The 19,549-nt window shown below is 46.9% G+C and overlaps 2 protein-coding genes and 1 pseudogene across 3 annotated transcripts; all 3 read right to left on the bottom strand.

Moving 5' to 3' along the window:
• Nucleotides 1-2,299: 2,299 nt before the first annotated feature.
• LOC124681312 lies at nucleotides 2,300-5,015 on the bottom strand. 2 transcript variants are annotated; one of them, XM_047216243.1, is made up of 4 exons: nucleotides 4,950-5,015; nucleotides 3,216-4,118; nucleotides 2,896-3,045; nucleotides 2,300-2,799 (listed from the first exon to the last, which is right to left on the bottom strand). In XM_047216243.1, the coding sequence occupies exons 1-4, from the start codon at nucleotides 4,980-4,982 to the stop codon at nucleotides 2,431-2,433; spliced, it is 1,455 nt and encodes a 484-aa protein (XP_047072199.1). In that variant the 5' UTR covers nucleotides 4,983-5,015; the 3' UTR covers nucleotides 2,300-2,430. The 2 variants fall into 2 exon arrangements, with proteins under 2 accessions (XP_047072199.1, XP_047072200.1); XM_047216244.1 differs by having other exon boundaries at nucleotides 3,216-4,115; nucleotides 4,950-5,006.
• Nucleotides 5,016-6,655: 1,640 nt separating this feature from the next.
• Nucleotides 6,656-10,150, bottom strand: LOC124681311 (annotated as a pseudogene).
• Nucleotides 10,151-13,103: 2,953 nt separating this feature from the next.
• LOC124681308 lies at nucleotides 13,104-17,440 on the bottom strand. Its single transcript, XM_047216241.1, has 6 exons — nucleotides 17,231-17,440; nucleotides 16,547-17,125; nucleotides 15,618-15,755; nucleotides 13,921-14,817; nucleotides 13,620-13,769; nucleotides 13,104-13,483 (listed from the first exon to the last, which is right to left on the bottom strand). Exons 2-6 carry the CDS (start codon nucleotides 16,589-16,591, stop codon nucleotides 13,136-13,138), a joined length of 1,578 nt encoding a protein of 525 aa, XP_047072197.1. The 5' UTR covers nucleotides 16,592-17,125; nucleotides 17,231-17,440; the 3' UTR covers nucleotides 13,104-13,135.
• Nucleotides 17,441-19,549: the final 2,109 nt, after the last annotated feature.

Raw genomic sequence — 19,549 nt, forward strand, 5'->3', positions numbered from 1 at the left:
GAGGAAATCTTGTGATTCTTGTGTTTCTTGAGTTGGCTCTAATAGTGGATGAACTTGAGATGAATGAGCAGCTTGTGATGGAGGAAGAAGATGGGTATTTATACCCCTCCAAAATTGAGCCGTTGCAGGACGAAAGGGGGCGGATTATCCGCCTAAGTAAGGGTCGGATTATCTACCCACCCCCCCCCCCCCGGATTATCCAGGTCTGGCAGAAATATCCGGCCAGGGTCCAGGGTACTTCGGCCGAAAGTCCTTAGCCGTTTTTCAGGGGCCGGATATTCTGGAAATATTCGGCCCCGGATTATCCGGCCTCGGAAGATTTTCCTGCTTCTTTTCATTTGTTTCTCCACACAAATTCAACCACATATATATTCTGCACTATGTCAACGCACATCAGTGTAACACATATATTGTCATCAAACATACAAAACTATAAACCGAGAGATGTTCTTTCACATACCGCTCCACCAACATGTCATGACGATCAAAGAAAACCTTTGCACTCATTCTCAACATCATGTAAGTCTCTCCGAGCGTGTCAATAGTCTCTTGCAACCATCCAAACCCACTTAAGATAGATGTCTTAGGCGCGGTCTTGATCACCCAATTCTCATAGTATTTCCCAACTCTGTTTGATGCAGCTGAACAAATGATGGACATTTTTTGTGCATGATGGAAAACCATTTTTTCTTCATTTCATAGTACTTGTCATCATCACTATCACTATCAGATGACATCTGCATATATATGCATATTGTTAAAAAAAATCAACAAGCCAAATAGTGATTCATAGATAAATACACTACTAGGAAAACCCTCTGGCGCACATTTTTTAGTCGTTACAAAAATTAATTTCTGTGGTGCATGTTGAGGTGCGCCACAGAATTCCAAGACTTCTCTGACGTATGAGTGGGGAGCGAGGGCTAAGACAACGTGGTGTCTCCCGCGCTTCTCCACGCGTGCAACCATTGCACGAGGGCGTGCAAAATGGCACGATAACGAAATATGCCTGCTGGAAACTGCCGATTCGGACTTTCCTCCAGGGCTGTCCCAGGGGTGCTTTGAGAATCGATTGGACCACAACGCAAATCTCTTACAGGCAACCAAACATACCGGTTTTTGCTGGGTCGATGCGAGCCAAATGGCTCAGAGCCTACCAAACACGCCCTTGGAGAAGCTGGGATGGGCAGATCGAATCGACCAAGCCTCCACCTTTGACCGGTCTGGTTCTGCAGTTTTTTAGGCTCCCAGCCACGTTCTCTCTCGCCTCTTCCACTCCTCACACTTTTTTTTAGCATGAACAGTGGGTTTTCCCGCTGTGTCTCCGGGCTTTGGCTCGTCTGCGGCGACTTCAACCTCATCCGTCAACCCCACGAGAAGAACAACGCTAATTGTATGTTTCTCCTCCGATCCCTCCGTTTATTTCATGCAAATCGGTGCTACATGTCTAGACTTAACATTACATTGAAACGTTCTAGTGATGAGCATGCCTTGTAATTACTTTTAGAGGAGATTCTTTTGTAAAATATGCAGAGGATTCATCATTGCTTATATCTTTCGGATCGAAAACTTTATTTATGTAAATTTATTTTTAGATGATGAACATAAGAAGCTGCACACGCACGGAAGCTGCCAAGACAGTGTCGTCAAGTGCCCCTGCCTCAAAAGATGACCGTACGAGCATCCGGCCATCCGCTTACCGGAGAGATCCCAAATGCCCAGTTCGACATGCTCAGGCGATGCTTGCTCACGCTCCAGCTGCTAGCTCACACTTATGTATAATATTCGTGAATGCATAGACTACTAGCTGGCTTAGATCGATCGATCGCTGAACATACCAACAAGCATGTCGTCGTCCAGGCTCGTCGTGGACTCGTGGTTTTCGCAAGGACGACATCTGCACCTCAAAAACGAACATGTCGGGCTTGGGCTAGGCCAACAAGGGCCTATCGTCTTCGGCCGAAACGAGGTCATATTACTTTTGGAAATTTCCTAAACGAAAATGCTAGAGCTATGCCAGTGGTTCCTGCGCGTAAGTGAGATTTCGTCAAAAAGCGCTCGTAGATGTAGTATTACTTCTGAAAATAGAGGGGGTAACAAGTGCTGAAAGCCCTCACATTATGGGGCCTGGGGTATTATTTCTGAAAATAAAGAAACAAAAATATTTTTTTTAGCGAAAACAACCACTGCTTAGCAACCTCCACGATTTACAGTCGTCCTGATTCTATATCTAAAGGAGCACAATCAGATTGTTTCTGAACCCAATGTGAAAGTTACAAACACAAATCAGACTGTCAAAGAAAGGCATAATTCACAAAATGAAACAATCCACAAGAAGATCTTTGTGAGGTATGAAAATAAACTCTGAAGATTACATTTTAGCACATGGTCAACAAAAGTGCAAATGTGCAGTCGTACTAACAAGAAATCTCAGATGCTCAGCGACCAGTCTTCATCGAAAATTATTTCTGGTGAGAATATGCCGTCTCTAATCCTCTCAGCCACCATTTCTTCCTCATCCTTCTCCGGAAATTTCGAAGGATGAAGTGATGCATCAAGAGCATCGCACTCATCGCATTGGTCGTCTCCTAAGAGAATTATCTTCTGCAAGTTGGGAGATCGCTCCAATATGGATCTTATAAAAGTAAACTGTTGCTCTAGTGCTCTAAAGCCACCGATTTCTAGCTCCTTCAGCAGCCTGTTCTCGGAGCCATCGAAGCGCATTTCCCACTGAGGAGTCCTTCTGTCACGGAAGAAATCACCTCTGAACTCACCCACATCGCATGCATGGTTCCATACCTGGAATCCAGATTTCAACAATTTTCCAGTAAAAACTGTGAAAAGCTAAAGCTCCAAATGTGGAGAAGAGGAAAGAAATAGGGACAAAGACATCACCCGAATATGTAGTTTTTCGATAGATGGTGCTGCTACGAGAAAGGCCGTCATCCATAAAATGTCAAATTCAACAAAGATGCCACACACGGAGAGCTTCTTTAGCTTGTTGAATGCGGTGCGGAGTTCCTCCATTTCAGGTTGCAACCAAAGCTGATCACATGATTTAAAAAATAATGAATAGTTTGCAAGAAAATAAATGTGATTATCAAGGAATTTACTTCTGTACTATGCACAAACACAGTACATGAAGTAACTCTCATAGCAGTGACGATGAATATAAAGAGAAGAGTACCATCTAACGGAAATTAAAAAGTACTTACATTTTCTCCTTGGAAGTGCAATGTGAGAGTGTGTATGCTTGTTGTTCCGTGTAGAAGCTCACTTAATTTAAATGGGCGTCGATAATATGATGCACCACATGATAGTTCTAATTCTCCGAGAGATGGGACAAACCCAAAGGTTACTGGGACATGCTGAGATGCCATCCAAGTAATGCATATGAACTTCTCCAATTTCGGGAGGCAGACCAATTCGATTCTCTCAAAGCGGCACATGTCAATGTCTAGAACACAAAGTTTTGAGTCTGCTGCATCAATCTTAAAGACAGAGTAGGTGCCAGTATCACAATAACAAAGACTCAGATGCTTCAGTTGCTTGCAGCAGTCAAACAGGACATGGTGCATGTCCAAATTGTTAAAGCCTGCATTTTGCAGGGAGAGCTTTGTGAGGCAGTGGAGCACACTAGGGCTGGCACGGAAGAAATTATCGATTTCTTGAGCTCGCTGCAGCATATCCTCATCACTGCGGTCCAAAGGATCTGTCTCATCAAGAATGGTGAGATCCAGATCTTTCAACAAACCGCTGTCGATCGCATCACCTACCAGTGGACCAATTTCGCACAAGACAGTGTTGGTCAAGTAGAGCTTCAGGTGCAGACTTGAGATGGTGCATTCTCTTTGCTGATCAGCCAAGAAACTCCTGGTTGCTTTGGTCAAAGACACCATAGCTAACTCTTCCATTTCCTTTGCCTCAATAGGTTCAGTGTGTGGAACACATAGGAAATCCTTGACATCGATGTTGACTTCAGGCAGCAACCAAGGAAGATGCCTCCACCGCGTAGAGAGCACGCATGTCCTTGCAGCGATACGTAAACCGACTCTCCCCAAGATAGACAATAAAATATCATCAGTCAGCGTACTGAGCCTATCTTCATCCTCCAGCTGCTGCAACAAAAACTATGGATCCATTATTTAGCTGCCAAATAACTGAATTCAGAAATCCCAAACAGAAAATAGTTAGAAGAGTGGAAAGAACAATACTCTATGTAGTGCGTGAACTGTTTGATAAAGCCGAATGGCTCCTAAGCACGCATGCTATCGGTATCTGGGCAACCTGATGCCGTTCAGATTCATCAAGTTTATGTATTTATGTTTGTATGAAATAGAAGATATCGAGCATTTTTTACTTCCTAAGAATTAATGGAGCTTACCCACTGCAGACCTGACTCGGTTAGTACTCAGTACCATCCGTGCAAGTTTGCAGGAGGAGCTGTGACTCTAGGATCGTCAATCAGCATGCTTAATTAGCCTATCTTCCTCCTCTGACTGCTGCTAGACAGCTAGAGAATTATCAACCCATTTAGTTAGTGGGTAGCTAAATCCACCAACTCAAAAACTATGATATACTTTAGTTATGGGTCCACATAGTAGCTACAATATTTTTAACTAAATGCAGAGAATCTAAACTAAATCCAACTATTCACAGAATGTGTAGCTAAATTCACTAATTAGTCAGAATTTTTGTAATAGATGAGAATTTGCCACATTGTTCTGGTAACAAGCACATTGGTACCAGAGATACATGTAAAGTAAAAGGCACTACACTTCTGAGAATTTGTGGCTAAATCCATCTACAGTAGTAACAATGTGCTCTTCATAACCATGTCGAGGAATTAAGCCGACTTTTTTTTTGCGAATTAATTAAGCCGACTTGTTGCAGGTAATTGTGGATGAAGCGATCCAGAAATAGAAAAGCCCTTGTTGGGAGTGCGTTACCTGCGGGTGCGACGACATTGTTGCTGCCGTCATCGAGCGCGTAGGCGTGAGCGCGGCGTGGAGGAGGTCGTGGGCGCGCCGCGGCCGAGGGGAGCGGGAAGGCGGAAGGACGCGGTGCGGCGGTGGCCGCCGGCGGGAGGTGGCGGTGATCGCCGGCGGGAGGTGGCGGTGATCGCCGGCGGGAGGTAGCGGTGGTCGCCGGCGGCGCGTGGGGCGGTGCGATGCTGCGGTTTGAGCAGTGGAGCAGAAATTGCAAGAGTTACTCGGGCAAGAGAAGGGGTAGCTGGATGACACGCGGGCCCCCTGTTGACAAAACAGAGCTGATACGGCCCCACGTACATACAGAGATTTCTTTTATCTATGCAAGGGCCATGGGCATTGCAGTTCCACTTCCAGGACGTGATGAACGGAAGAATGCCACATACTCGTTTTTTTTTTGAGATGCCACATGCTCGTTCTGGTAACACGCAAGACAGAGCATAAGCAATGAACTTCGTCGATGAACTCAAAAGAACGTTCACATAAACACCCTAGAAGCAGACGTTCTGCCATAACAGAGCACCAGCTGCAAAAACTTCACTCTGATGATACAGGTGAAACATGAAACATAATACATTCAGTTCATGCTATCAAAAGGCATTCAGAAGTGACAGAGTTGAACACATCCAAAGACAACATGAAAGATGAGAGACAACAGAAGCAATGGCATGAAAGATGACAGAATCAATGGCATGCATCCCAGAAACAGACGTGCCTGGAACTGCCCAGACAGACCAGCATGATCAGTTGATGCTATCAACCAAAACATCCATCCCAGAGATAAGCTACAAAACCGTTCCTATTAAACCTTCTCCCAGCGGTTCATACAGCAAAAGTATCTGACAGTTCAACTGCAAATTTCACAAGGCAATTTGCAACAGCAAGGGCTCATTTCATGTGATGTGAGAGTGAATCCTAGACACTGACAAGAGCACATTTCATGTTCTGTGAGAGTGAATCCTAGACACAGACAAGGGCGCATTTCATGTTCTGGAAACTACAGTGTTCGTTCATCCCAAAATTACTCTTCTTCCATGGAGAACAGTCTCATTTCTTGTCTTTGCCCACGATGTTGAGCTGCTGGAGGCCTGGAGCCCGAGAAGCAGGTCACTGGAGTCCAGGAACACCTTGTTGTTGGAGCTTATGATGGTATGGACGATCTCCCTGTCAGCTTCATCTACCTGAAAGCGACAAATGCAGGGTTGTCGGCCATGGCCTGGCCTATCAGCTCTGCACTCTTAGCCTCACCCTGTTCAGATATATATAGAGAAGCATCAATGTTTGGATCAGGTGATCTAGAACTCAACAAACGAAATGTATAGAACTACCAGTGTTTGGCTCAGGTGCTCTCAAAGTAAGCAAATTAAACGTATAAAACTACCAGTGTTATGCTAAAGTGCTCTCAAACTCAAAAAATGCAGTGAAATATATAAACTGTGAAGACATAAACAACATTAGCAATATGCCTCTAGTAACTACTATCTCAAAGTCTGACACTGCGAGAGGAAGTACTGAATAGCATTAATACCATGTAGAAACACAAATCATGCTAACATAAAAAATGGCACATCCATTGCTAATAGTGCAAAGAAGGACCTGTGAGCATCATAAAGCTTGTCATCTGAACCCTCATCAATATAGTTCATTGCAAGCAATCGATTCTGCAAAAAGAGGTATTCTTTTAAGTGGACCAGGTCAGGAGAGATCTTAATCTATACAGTGCATAAATAGGCAACTATCCACGAAGGAGCAGTCAGCTAACTTAGCATAGAAGGGGAGTTGCTTGTATATGGTGTCCCGACTCATTTCCTCCATATCGGACTTTGTACACGTCAACATGGGCCCTACCTAGTTCACTAAGTCCCTCCCTGCTAATTCCTTTTTGCTATTGGATCAGAGTTCGAAGGTCAAGATTAGATCACTAAAAAATTGAAGGCATACGTACTATGGGATCATGTGCGTTTGTATTGCTAGATCAATTATGGAAGACAGGGCACTCAGCAGATTGAAACAGCCTTAGCCCTTAGCAATGCTGTAAGTATATGAAAGAGGTGCCAAAAAAACCAAGTGAAAGGAGTGGAAGTTATCAACGAAAGACCTATCCATTACCCTTCGGGAAGGAAAGAGTGGATGCCTATCTTGTTTCTGCGTTGACAGCGTGGTCATTTTCATATACTGAAAAAAGAAAAAGCAACTGAAATCGGCAAGGACTATTCTGTACTCTCGTCCTACCACTACGAAGCAAGAGAATCGTTCCTAGTGTGTTCAGTTCATGAGAGCCTGCACGGCAACAAGGGACGAATAGCCCCCACCGGACAGGTGTAGCAGCTGCTCGTGCCGGCCTTCCTCGGCGACCACGCCGTTTTTAACGACTGCAATCTTATCGGCCGCAGACCACAGTGATGGTCGACAGCCAGTGAGCCACGACAACTGTTGTCCTCCCGACAGTCACCCTGTCCAGCGCATCTGGCACGATGTGCTCCAACACGGCTTCCAGCACGCTGGTCGCCTCGTCCAGGTGCAGCAGCTTGGGGTCCTTCAGGATCGCTCTTGCGATGGCTATCCGCTCCTTCTGCCCGCCCGACAGCTGTACCCGTGTACGAGGGAGGAAATGAATCGGTGGGCAGGCCTCGGCGACAGCGATGATCTCTTCCTCGGATACCTGCTCATTCTTGCCGCAGGCGATGTTTGCTTTGATGGTGTCCTTGAAGAGAACGGGTTCTTGGCCTACCAGACCAATCTACTGCCCAAGCCAGCTGAGCTTGAGGGTCTTCAGAACAACCCCGTCTAGAAAGATGGCACCAGAGTCGGGATCACAGAACCTCTCGATCAAGGATATCACTGTCGATTTCCCACTTCCGCCTTCCCCAACAAGTGCAAGTCTTCAACAAACTTGTCAGGATTTAGTAATGACAAGACACGGTTCAGCATCAACCAATATTTTTGAGTTCTGGGCACTAGTTTCAGCTTGTGAGAGCACGCCAAGTCAATTTGTTCTGAGACACACTTCCGTTCCACTAATATTAATTCAAATGTTGTTACACTGCTTAACATTTCTTAAGGAACTGACAGCTTTGATTACATTGGTTGTGTGCCATCGACTCTGCCTCAGTTTAAGTTATTTTTACCTTGTTTAAGTTCTACAGCAGAGAAGTTTACGGTAATGTAAAAGGAGCTCTATAAATATAAAACTTAATTTTAGTGGGAGAAAACTGATGTTGATTATCAGAAGCAGGGGGTGTAGATTGCTTGATCGCGGAAACAAAAAGTATACCTTGCCAGATGGTATCCTCAAGCACAAATCTCTGAAGATTTGCACGTCAGTCCGAGCAGGGTACTTGAAGCTCACAATGCTGCAATTCCATATTCCCTTCCACCGTGTCTAGTGCCGTTATGCAGGTCAGTCCGAGGAGGGTACTTTAAGTTCTTTGGTCCTATCAGTTTTTTTGGTTCTCACCTGGAAGACTAGCCCAACTTCTGCTGTCCCATTCTGTACAAAGAGAGCTCCAACGTGAAAGATACAGCATAAAAACAGAAGAGGCATCACTGACAATTGTGCTCGCTTGATCATACATTTCCTACAGACAACAATTACACAGAATTTCAGCAAATAACTACGAAATGATAAGATTGCCATGAGAAGGAACATATCAACAAATAGCTACACAATGATACGATTGCCGTGAAAAGGAATAATACCTTGGCATCGGCACCAAAACCCCTCATTAACCTGGTTTGGGTATAACTCTGTGCAATCACACAAGGAAGGAATCACAATACTATGAATGTCAGTTGCCAGTTCGCAAATCGCAATCATGGCTGTTACAACACAAGTGCTTATGCTTTGCACTATCAATGACAAGACATCCCCCTGCAGCCCCTGATGCTTGGAGCCTATTGCACCACTGGAGAATATGAACAATGCTTGAGAATCAGGAAACACACCAAAAAAATAGTGATTCTCCAGCATTGATGTATAAATGAATGAGTGAACACAAAAGTACCTGCTGTTGAACGGGTCATGAAACCATCCTATTTCCTGGTAAACAAGCCGAGTAAACGATACAGCACACCTGCCATGTTGAACACAGAGTATTGCATTGGGATGATAAGGATGGAGATGACACCCAACATCACATACAACTCTGGCGAACACTGAATCTTTTCGCATTTCTGTGGCGGTTCATAGAATGTGTTAATGGCACTTGAAAGAAGCATACCAAACACAAGAAGGATAGCTTGGACAGGCATTCCGTTGTGGACAGGTGAGGATAAGTAGAAAGAAGCAATACCAAACTCTGGTAGAACAATGTTAATTTTAAGCAGAAGCGCAAAACAAGAAACTGCAGCACATATGTTGGGTGCATCTACAGTTGTACACACAAACATGACCACAGCAAATACATATGTTCATCAAGATTTAACTAGTTCAGTGCCGACTAATCATCTTAAATGGTGGGATGGCAACATATAAAAATGAAGCAAGAATATTACTGGTGACTACTGTTAATCGATTAAAAGCAAACGACTTAAAGTGCTTGTTCATAGGCAATATATATAGTGATGAAGCAAAAAATATTACTAGTGGCCACTGTTCATATATATAAAAAAAGCAAACGAGTTAAAATGCTTCAGAGAGCAGCAGACAAGAATTATGTAGGATTCAATAGATTAACTATTAAGGGGGTGCATTAAAATCCAAATGACCAAGTCAAGAAATAAAAAGGAGCTCATCCATGGCCGGTAAGCCATAACAACAATTGTCCCAGTAAACTTAAATGATAATGCCAAACAGTATATGTACCAGATCACACGCAACTGAATTACTGGATATTACGCAGGAATGATACAACCAAAACACAAAATATGGCCCAGACCCTATCCATCCGTCCAAATTCCCAATCACTTCACAAGTGCCCAATCCTCTTGCAGGCTTCAATTACAGCACATGCTCAGAAACGATACTAACATGTACCATACCCTATCCATCTGTGCAAACTCCTAATCACTTGACACAAGTGTCCACTACTCTTACAGGCCAAAATAAATAAGAGAGTAATATGTACATAATGGAGTACAAAAGGCAGACCCGTTGGGTTGGTCCCTGCTCCATCAGGCAGTAAATTAGCATGCTACAACATTCAATCGAAGGATCCGGAGAAGAAAACGTTACCATCGAGATCCCTGCTCCCGGAAGTACTCTCGAGGAGGTTGGGTCGGGCGCGGACGTTGCAGATGATGGCCTCTGGATCAATAGGACGATGATGTGAGTCCCCTCGGGATAGACCTGGCACGCGTGGCAACGAAACGGAGATCAGGCTCGAATATCCAACGAATCGGCCGGAGCGAAGCAACCCAAACACCGGGTTGGTCGGAGGGCTTACCTCGTCCTTGAAGACGACGCGCGGTGGACGCCCTCCTCGTTGTAGAGGCGGTTGGTGGCCGCGAAGAGCCCCGCGCCGCCGAGCCGCCGGTGCCGCCGCGCCCGCTGCGTCTCCCGGGAAGGGTTTTCCCTCTTGACGGAGAGAAGGGGCCGCCAGCCCGGCCCATTCTGTGGGTTCAGGTTCAGGTGGTACATCGAGTCCCTGACTGACATGTGGGTCCACCAGCCGCGGGCCCACATGTCACTGTCCCGAGCGTACCGGGCTGATGAAGGAGGAAGACGCACCTCGGCTGCGTAATCTGGACCGTGCAATCTGAAATGGACGGTGCGATCTGACTGTGGAATGGCGTCGGCTTCTTGGACCATAAATGAAAGCACCTCGCTTGCTGCTCGCCTCACCACCCTCCTCCATTCCCTCCTCACCTGCGCGCGCGGCCTCCCTGACGAAGCAAGCGGCGGACCCGAGGAGATCCAGCGCCTCCGACGCCGCCCTCCGCCGCCGCGCGCTCCGCCGACGGGATGAAGCGGTAATAACCCCGTCTTCTCCCCCGCCCTCCTACCAGCAGTTCCTGTGCAATCCGTGGTATTCCGTTTCCGCTCCCGTTTGCCGTTCCACTGGCTGGCTAGTTCGTGTCGAGTTGGTGCGCGCGCTTGTTTGGGTTCGAAGCAGAGCAGGACGAACAACGGACCAAATCCAAGGAATCCGGCGGTAATTGGGGGCCGCGAAGCACCCTGACCCATGGCAGCATCGCGCGCGAGAGGGTCTGCTTCGTCGGGTTGAAGGCGATGGCCTGGTTCCCCTGTAGGGCGTCTTCGCGCCGTTGTACCATACTACGGCGCGCCCTGTAGGGCGTCTTCGCGCCGGTGTAGCAGACTACGGCGCGGGCGCGCCTTGAGGTGGTTCATCTCGCCACAGACGAGGGCTCGCCGGGAAGGGTGGGGCGCTCGAGACAGCGACGGTGGCTGGGGTTCAGCTAGGGTTTTCTGAGCGATTTGGGGGCGAGAGAGGGGGAGACGCGTGCGAGGTGGACAAGGAACAAGTAGGGGATGCAGGAGAAGGGTAGCCTGTGACGTGAGTTTTATCAATCAGTGGAAATAGAACTGGATAATATTGTTCTGGCATGCAGGATAAATTATTTAGGCAACAGAAGCATGAAGATTGTGGCATATCACAAAGGGAAACTTAGGGAACTGTCTTAGAGGGCTTCATGTTGGCAGGATGGAGCCGGATTGTGCATGGTTATTGCTAGTTAATTTACACACATATGAGGATCCTAGCTAGTGAAACTTTTGATTCATGCTCTAGTTTTCATGACGAAATCCTTGCAGATGGCTTATGCTCTTTCATGCGCGCGTGTTAAGATTTACAGGAGGTCAAGATGTGAGATATCCTTTCTTCCATTAGCATTATTATAGGTTGTCTTGACTCCATCTTGACTGGCATTAGTGAACTGGCCGGGTTGTGGCATGCATATGCATGTTAGCAGACTTTAGACAAAGCATGCTCAGATTGTGTGTCATATGCACAACAAACACAAAGCATGTAGGCGTAAGCGGATTGTGTCTTCATGCTGGCTTGTTAGGGATTGTGGCATGCTTGCTAGTTTCTGCACATGTCAATTTTCTGTGTTTATTCATCCTTTTGATTCTGGTGGTAATCTTGAGGCAGGTGAAATCTCATGAATTTCGCTTTTTCATGTATAAGATTTTACAGTGGGTGAAGATGTGCTGTCCTGGCCTTGAGCAGCATACTATATACATACCTTCCCTTCACTAGCATTATGCCGACCATGATTGAACCATGCATGGGCTTGTCCAAACGGGAGTTCTTGTTTATATTCATATGGCCAATCTATCTCAGCACTGTTTTCTTGTTTATATTCATATGGCCTATCTATCTCAGCACTGTTTTCTTGTTTATATTCATTCCAGCAAGGGCAACGGAAAGATGTTCGGGCCTGATTTTGCAGAGAAGGGATGGCGCAAGGCGCAGGTAGTCCGGACTGGCCAAGACCCCATCGGTGAGGCCGAGTGTCATGAGCGCCAAGCTGAACTGAAGCTGCTGGACCTCACCAGGGAAGCTGCCGAAGCTGAGAAAGCGGCTCGTGCAGCTGAGGCTGCTGCTGCTGCTGCTGCTGAGGCTCAAGACCAAGCGGCCGCAGCGGCACCTGAAGCTGCTGCTGCTGCTGAGGCTGAAGACGAAGCGGCCGCTGGCAACCCGGCTGGGCTCTGAAGTTGAGGGCAGACAGGCAGAGTAGTACTAAATGAGAAGCTGCAAGAATCAAGTGCTCCCGAATTATGCGTTTGGCCGATAAATGTTGCTGTGCTGGTTTAAAACTACTCCTAGTCGACTTGACAGTGAAGCGTTTGGCGGAGTAAGTCGACTAGTTCTTGTTTTTTTTTGCTTAATTCAGTGCTGCACTACTACAACTTAGGTTTCACTGTTAATGCAAATCTCGTACGGAGTACATCTGCACATTTTTCAACGTGTCCCCATATACCATGAAACAAATCACTGCCTACTTACTTGATTTCACCATTGCTTAATTATGATTACGTGATGTCCAGGCGGCTGCGTATTATAAACAAATAAATAGCTGGAGAAACTAGTAGGGAGGTATAGGAAGTCCAATTGTGAAGCTGGCAGTAGAGTACTTTGCGAAGCCTGATTATTTCAGCATGCTTGCTTACAATATTTTCACGAAAAATGTTAATCTCAAACGGAGGCAACATTACTCCTTAAAAACCAATAATTAGCACATTATTATTCACAAAAAATTACTTGTGGCAAAAAATTGCCATCTCTAATTCGCCTGACAACCATTTCATGCTCCTCCTTCTTGGGGAATTTTGATGGTACATCAAGAGCTTGACACATGTCGCACTCCTCATCACCTTTCAAAATTATCTTCTGCAAGTTGGGAGATCGCTCCAACATGAACCTTATAAATGTGAACTGTTGTTCTAGTGATCTAAACCCAACAAATTCTAGCTCTTTCAACAGCCAGTTCTTGGAGTCGTTGAATTCCATCTCCCAATGAGGAGCCCTTCTTTTAGAGAAGGAACGCAGCTCTCTACTTTCGTCATCCCCATCACACGAATGATCCCATACCTATATTGGGGTGAAAAGATACATGTGTAATTAGATACCAGTATCAAACAACATTCAGCTAAAACTGAAGCCCTAAATTTGGAGAAGAAAAGAAAGACAGATAATTTAAAGGAAAAAAAGGGTACAACTGCATCACCTCAATATGTAACATCTCGACACAAGGTGCGGCCGCAAGAAAAGCTGCCGTCCACGAAAGGTCAAATTCAACATATATACCACGCACATGCAGCTTCTTTATCTTGTTGAGATATGTGCAGAGTTCCTTCATTTCAGGTTGCATCCAGAGCTGATCAGAAAATAAATAAACAAGAATGAATAATACACAAGCACGGAGATCAGATTATCAAAGAATTTACAGCTATGATGTGACTCTGATAGCTGTGACAACAGAACAAATACAAAACAAAACATGACCACTTCGCGAAAATAAAACTTACGTTTTCTCCTTGGAAATCCACTGTAAGAGTATGTATGCATGAGGTTCCATGTAGAATCTCACTTAATTTAAATGGAGGTTGATCGCATATTGCACAGCTTGAGAGGTCTAATTCCCCAAGAGATGGGACAAAACCAAAATTTAAAGGGACACATCGAGATACCCAAGTATTCCAGCAGAACTTCTCCAATTTCGGAAGGCAGACCACCTCCAGTCTCTGAAAGCGACACTTGACAAGTTCTAGGACACGAAGTTTTGAGTTTGGTGCATCAATCTTAAACAGAGACCAGACACCAGTATCACAATGAGAGAGGCTTAGATGTGTCAGTTGCTTGCAGCAGTCAAACAGGACGTGGTGCATGTCCAATTTGTCAAAGCCTAAATTGTGTAGAGAGAGTCTCGTGAGGCAGTGGAGCATACTTGGGTAGGCACTGAAGAAACCATCTATTTCTTTGGCACGCTGTAGCATATCCCTGTCACCACAGTTCTGAGGTTCTGTCTCATCAAGAACGGCGAGATCAAAATCTTTCAAGAGACCACTATCGATCGCGTCACTTACAAGTGCGCCAACTTCGCACAAGGAAGTGTTGATCAAGTAGAGCTTCAGGTTCAAACTACAGATGGTTGATTCTCTCTGCCGATTAGCCAAAAAAACCCTGGTTGCATTGGTCAAACACACCATAGCTTTCTCCATATCATTTGCCTGAATAGGGTCAGGGCATGGAACAGATAGGAAATCCTTGACATCGATCCTGAGCTCAGGCAGCAACCAAGGCAGATGCCTCCACCGTGTAGAAAGCACGGCTGTCCTTACTGCCATATGTAAACTGACTCTCCCCAAGATAGACAGTAAAATATCATCAGTCAGCGTGCTGAGCCTATTTTCGCCCTCCAGTTGCTGCAATGTAAATTGTGGTTCCGTTAGTTAGCTGCCACACAACTGAATTCAGAAATCCCAAACAGCAAAATAGTCACACAGCAACAAGAACAATAGTCTATCTAGCATCTGATAAAGCCAAATATCTCCCAAACACACTTGCTATCGGTAATTGGATGACCCGTTGCCATTCAGATTCATCAAGGTGATGCATTTATGCTTGTACAAAATGGGTTCTATATATTGAGCTGATAACTCCAGATCATTAATACAAACAGGGAGCCTATCCACTGCATATCGGATAAGGTCAGTACCACATACTCTGTACAGCTGTGCAAGAGGAGCTGTAAACTAGCAGTTTTTTTACCTGGTGCTAAAACAGTTGTACTGTTTCAATATAAGTTGCAAGGTTCAAGTGCTAGAAGTACAATATTAACTGATAATGAAATGCTAAAAAATTAAACCTTCCACTGGTATATCACGGAAGCATGAAGAACATATTCCAGGTATGGGCTTAAATAAAATGTTCTATTGATTTTATAAAGGGAATTCCGTTTTAGTACCTCTGTATTCCTAGGAAAAGCTACTATGCATTGACCTAGGCATTGACACAACCCTTTCTCATGCATCAGACCTCATAAAGAGCACAAATGTATTCAGGACTAAACATGTATGTACATTAAAGTGTTGGATTTATAGACTTATAGTAGTATGAGTTCAAGGTATTAATAGAGGTGAAAACAAGAAAATATGAACAAAGAGGCAATGCGATCAACATCTGATACAAGGTAAGAGGGCCGATGCGGTTCTAAGAGACTTACTTGGCACTGGGAACTGCTACTATCGTTATTCCCCTCCAAGGAGAAATCAAATGAGGCTTCTGCACCTTCGAATCTTTCGGTGGGCAGTGGGTGATTATCATCTGTCAGTCTGCTAAGCCTATCTTGTTCCTCTAGTTGCTGCAACGTAAACTATGGATCCATTAGTCTAGCTGCCACATAACAGAAATCCCAAACTGCAAAATAGTTTCAGAGAGTGGCAAGAGCAATATAGTGTTTCGATAAAGCGAAATATCTCCCAGACACACATGGTATCTGTAATTGGGGGACCCTGTGCCATTCAAATTCATCAAGGTCATGTATCCATGTTTGTATAAAAGGGGTTATATATATTGAGCTGATCATTAATACTCTCTCTGATCCATAATAAGTGTCGCTGATTTAGTACAATTTTGATCAGAGGGAGTACAAACCTCGAGCCCATGCACTGCAGAACTTAAAGGGTCAGTACCAAATACTGTAGGCAGCTGTGCCAGAGGAGTTGTTAGCTAGTAGCTGCTTTTTATCTCACGCGCTAAAACACTTGTGCAGTTTGATTAGTTGTCCGGATCAAGTGTTAGAAGTGCCATATTAACTGATAATGGAATGCTAAAAATTTAACCTCCAATTGTATGGCACAGAAGGATGAAGAGCATATCTACACGCATGGGCTTAAATACATTCGTTTATTGATTCTGGTAATTCTATATTTCTAAGAGAAAAAGCTGCTACTCGTTGACTCTACACTTCCCCATCACGCATTCAGGCCAAACGTGCTTAGCTCTAGACATATACTCCTGTGAAGTGTTGGATTTATAGATAGTAGTATGAGTTCAAGATACAGCTCTTTGAACAGCAGAATATTAATTAAGAGAGCTGAAATCAACAAACTATGAACAAAGAGAGGGCTGGCGCAGCGCTAAGAGACTTACTTGGCTGTGGCTCTGGGAGCTGTTATTATCATTGTCCGCATCCATGTTGAAATCCTATGATCTGGCCTGTGCACCTTCAGATCCTTTTTATTCCTTTACTGAATCTTTCAGGCGACCGCACCGCAGAGGACGATTATTAGAGGCGATTGTCTCCCTGATGATGACCCAGCGCTAGCACCTTCTTATTCCAAGCAGCAGCCCCTCCCAGTCCGAAGGGGAGGGGTCCTAATCCGACTGTAGGTGCCGGATGATTATTATTGCTGCTATTCCTAAATAATTTATCATGTGTACAGCGGAGCAAATCCAGCTCTGTTCGCCCTGCGGAGGTCGAATCCTGTACCGCCGCCGCTGCTCTTGATCCGGTCATATAGATCAACAATCCCGTGCAGTAGAAGGAAGGCAGAAGAAGGAAAATATGGCGCGCAATCCCAGTCGTCCTCGGACTCCCTGAACTGAAATTCTACCGCGCGCGGTCGCGCGTTAGAGTCAGAGTTAGAATCAGACGCGGACGCAGAGGAGCTCGCGTCCGTGCCTTACTTGGAGTAAGAGGTGACGGCGGCGAGCGCGTGGGTGGCAGACCTGAGAATCGCCCGCGCGCACGAGAGTCAGAGGCGAATTTGAATCGAATCGGACTGAAGATTGAATCGGATCCTGGATCAATCGGACGCAGAGAGACGTGCGTACCTTAGTTGGGAAGAGGAGGAAGGGTAGCAAGCGTCGAGGTTGGTCTGGTGTCACCGTTGATGGCGCCTCAAGGAGGAGAATGGGACGGCGGATTAACCGCCGGCGTGGCTGCGGCTCGTCGGCTGGCTTCGCCGCCGACCTGTATCTCCACGTCGCCGGCCCTGTGAGGACTCCTCCTCTTCTCCTGTGGCGTCACTGCTGGAGAACGACGGCGGAATCGCGGAGAGGAGGAAGAGGAGAGGGGCGGCGGCGGCCGGCCGAGAAATGGGCGAGAACCCTAGTCAGATTTTTGCCTTTTATAACTCCTCCCCTGTTCTTGAGGATGCGCGCGTCTGGGTAAGCTTGGGCCGACCTTTTCTTTTCGAAAAAATCGAATCGTCGACACGGCTATGCCATGCCGTGTCATGCGCTGCATTGACATGAGCAGGCCGGGCGTCGAGGAGGTGATCGTGCTCCTCCTCCTCGGACCTCGGGGCATCGCGTCTCCTTCCGTCCGGTAATGGTGAACAGCATCCTGGACTTCTTCCCTGGCCAGCGACGATGTACCCGATAGGCCGGTACCCTCGCCGCCGCCCCTCAGGCCACGATGTTTTCACGTGCGCCGGATTCACGGCACCACAGTCGTCGCCGCTGCGCCACGAGGAGTGCCATGGAGTCCTCCGTCTTGAGTCTTGACCTCTACCGCACGAGCAGGGAGCAGCCGGAGCGCCGGAGTCGTCGTCATGAAGCGCGCCTTCTTCGCGCGCCCGCCACGGTCACCGCCTCGATCGACCTCTTCCCAAACGCCGTCACGCGTGCGCGAGCAGGCTCGTCTGCTTCGCCATCAGCTCCGCGCGCGGTGAGCCTCCACGTCCTTTCCCCCTCTTCGCCGACAGCCTCCTGCACGATCGCCTCCGTTCCGGTCACGACCGCGAGCACGGCCGCCATGGCCAATGCCATGGACGAGCGCATCCTCATGCGTGTGTTCCTTGCCAGCTTGTTATTATTACCTATATAAAAGTTGAACCCATCTGCTAAAATCTCAGCGTTTTGGAGTTTTGGTACTGTTGATGGTAGTATTTCATCCAATCAAATCTTAACACGAGAGCAATTTTGGTTGTCCCGTGAAGTTACCGATTGCCCACGGTCTAAATAGGCTCTGGACACGGACTGACCTCCACGGTTCTAGATCAGAGGCGGTCAAAGCGGTGTGACCTATGGAATAGTCCAGACTCCTGGTCCTACTCTCCTTCCTCCCCAATTCCATCGTTTAGGTTAAATAAAAAATCTCCACCGTTGCGGCGCCCTCATTGCTCTTCGTGGCCGCCTTGTGGCCGGCCCCCCCGGTCGACCTCCTCGGTGGCTGGTTCATGGCGTGGCATGGCTGCTGGCTGCAGCTCCCCACGGCCTCGCCGGCAGGTCCGCCGTCTTCATGTTCCGCGGCTGCCAGCGCCGCCGCCTGCTCCTGATCTGGGAGCGTGCCGATCCGCCGTCCGAGCGCTCGACGGCCAGCAGCGTCGTCGTCTGGGATAACGTCGTCGCATCAACGCCTCCCATTTGCCACCTAGACGAGGATCACGACTCCCACGCCGTCGTTGGTAAGGCTGGGCTTCCGTCGCGGCGGGGCGCTCCAGGTGGTTTCCTCAGGTACGACCTTGGTTTGTGCTATGCCTCCTTTTCCTCTCCCTGTTTTTTTATTCTCTGTTCCTGATTTCCCCTTGAATCTTTCGTCCGTGCATGAATTCTTGCAGGATCGATCTCGGCGACATGGCCGCCGTCGTACAGCTCATGGACGTGCTAGCCGTGACCCCCTCCATTTGTCTCGGCTGCCAAGGCTATAGAGAATCGCTGGAAACGAAAATTAGTGGAGAAGCATCTCGCAGTTGTTAAGACATGTATTGTCCAATTCCTGATGTGCCAAGCTGCTTTACTTGCTGTTGTTTGTTCTCCGTTATTTTAAGTCTTCTTTTTGTTGTCAGCATTGCGTCCACCAGCGAGAAGATAGCGTTCATCGCAATGAAGGCTAGCTGCACGATGAAGGACCAGTATGCGCTCCTCGACAATGCGCCGTTGTTGATGGGCCTCCTAGACGACCTTGCCGTGTACTACCGCCCGTCGGTCTGTTGCTGATGCAGGTGACGAATTCCGTGTGCAGCGGGTTCGTAGTCGGTGTGACGTGAAACCACACGCTAGCCGACGGCATGGTGTAGTTCCTCGAGGACGTATGCGGCCTCACTTGCGCAGGTGAGACGACATACATTTCTCTGCCTTCTGCCGTGTCTGTTGTTAAAGGCTACAACACAGTGTCTCCGCTGTGGCTTTCCCTGCTGATGGCCGCCA

Source organism: Lolium rigidum, unplaced genomic scaffold, assembly GCF_022539505.1.
Source record: "Lolium rigidum isolate FL_2022 unplaced genomic scaffold, APGP_CSIRO_Lrig_0.1 contig_39095_1, whole genome shotgun sequence".
NCBI classification, from domain to species: domain Eukaryota; kingdom Viridiplantae; phylum Streptophyta; class Magnoliopsida; order Poales; family Poaceae; genus Lolium; species Lolium rigidum.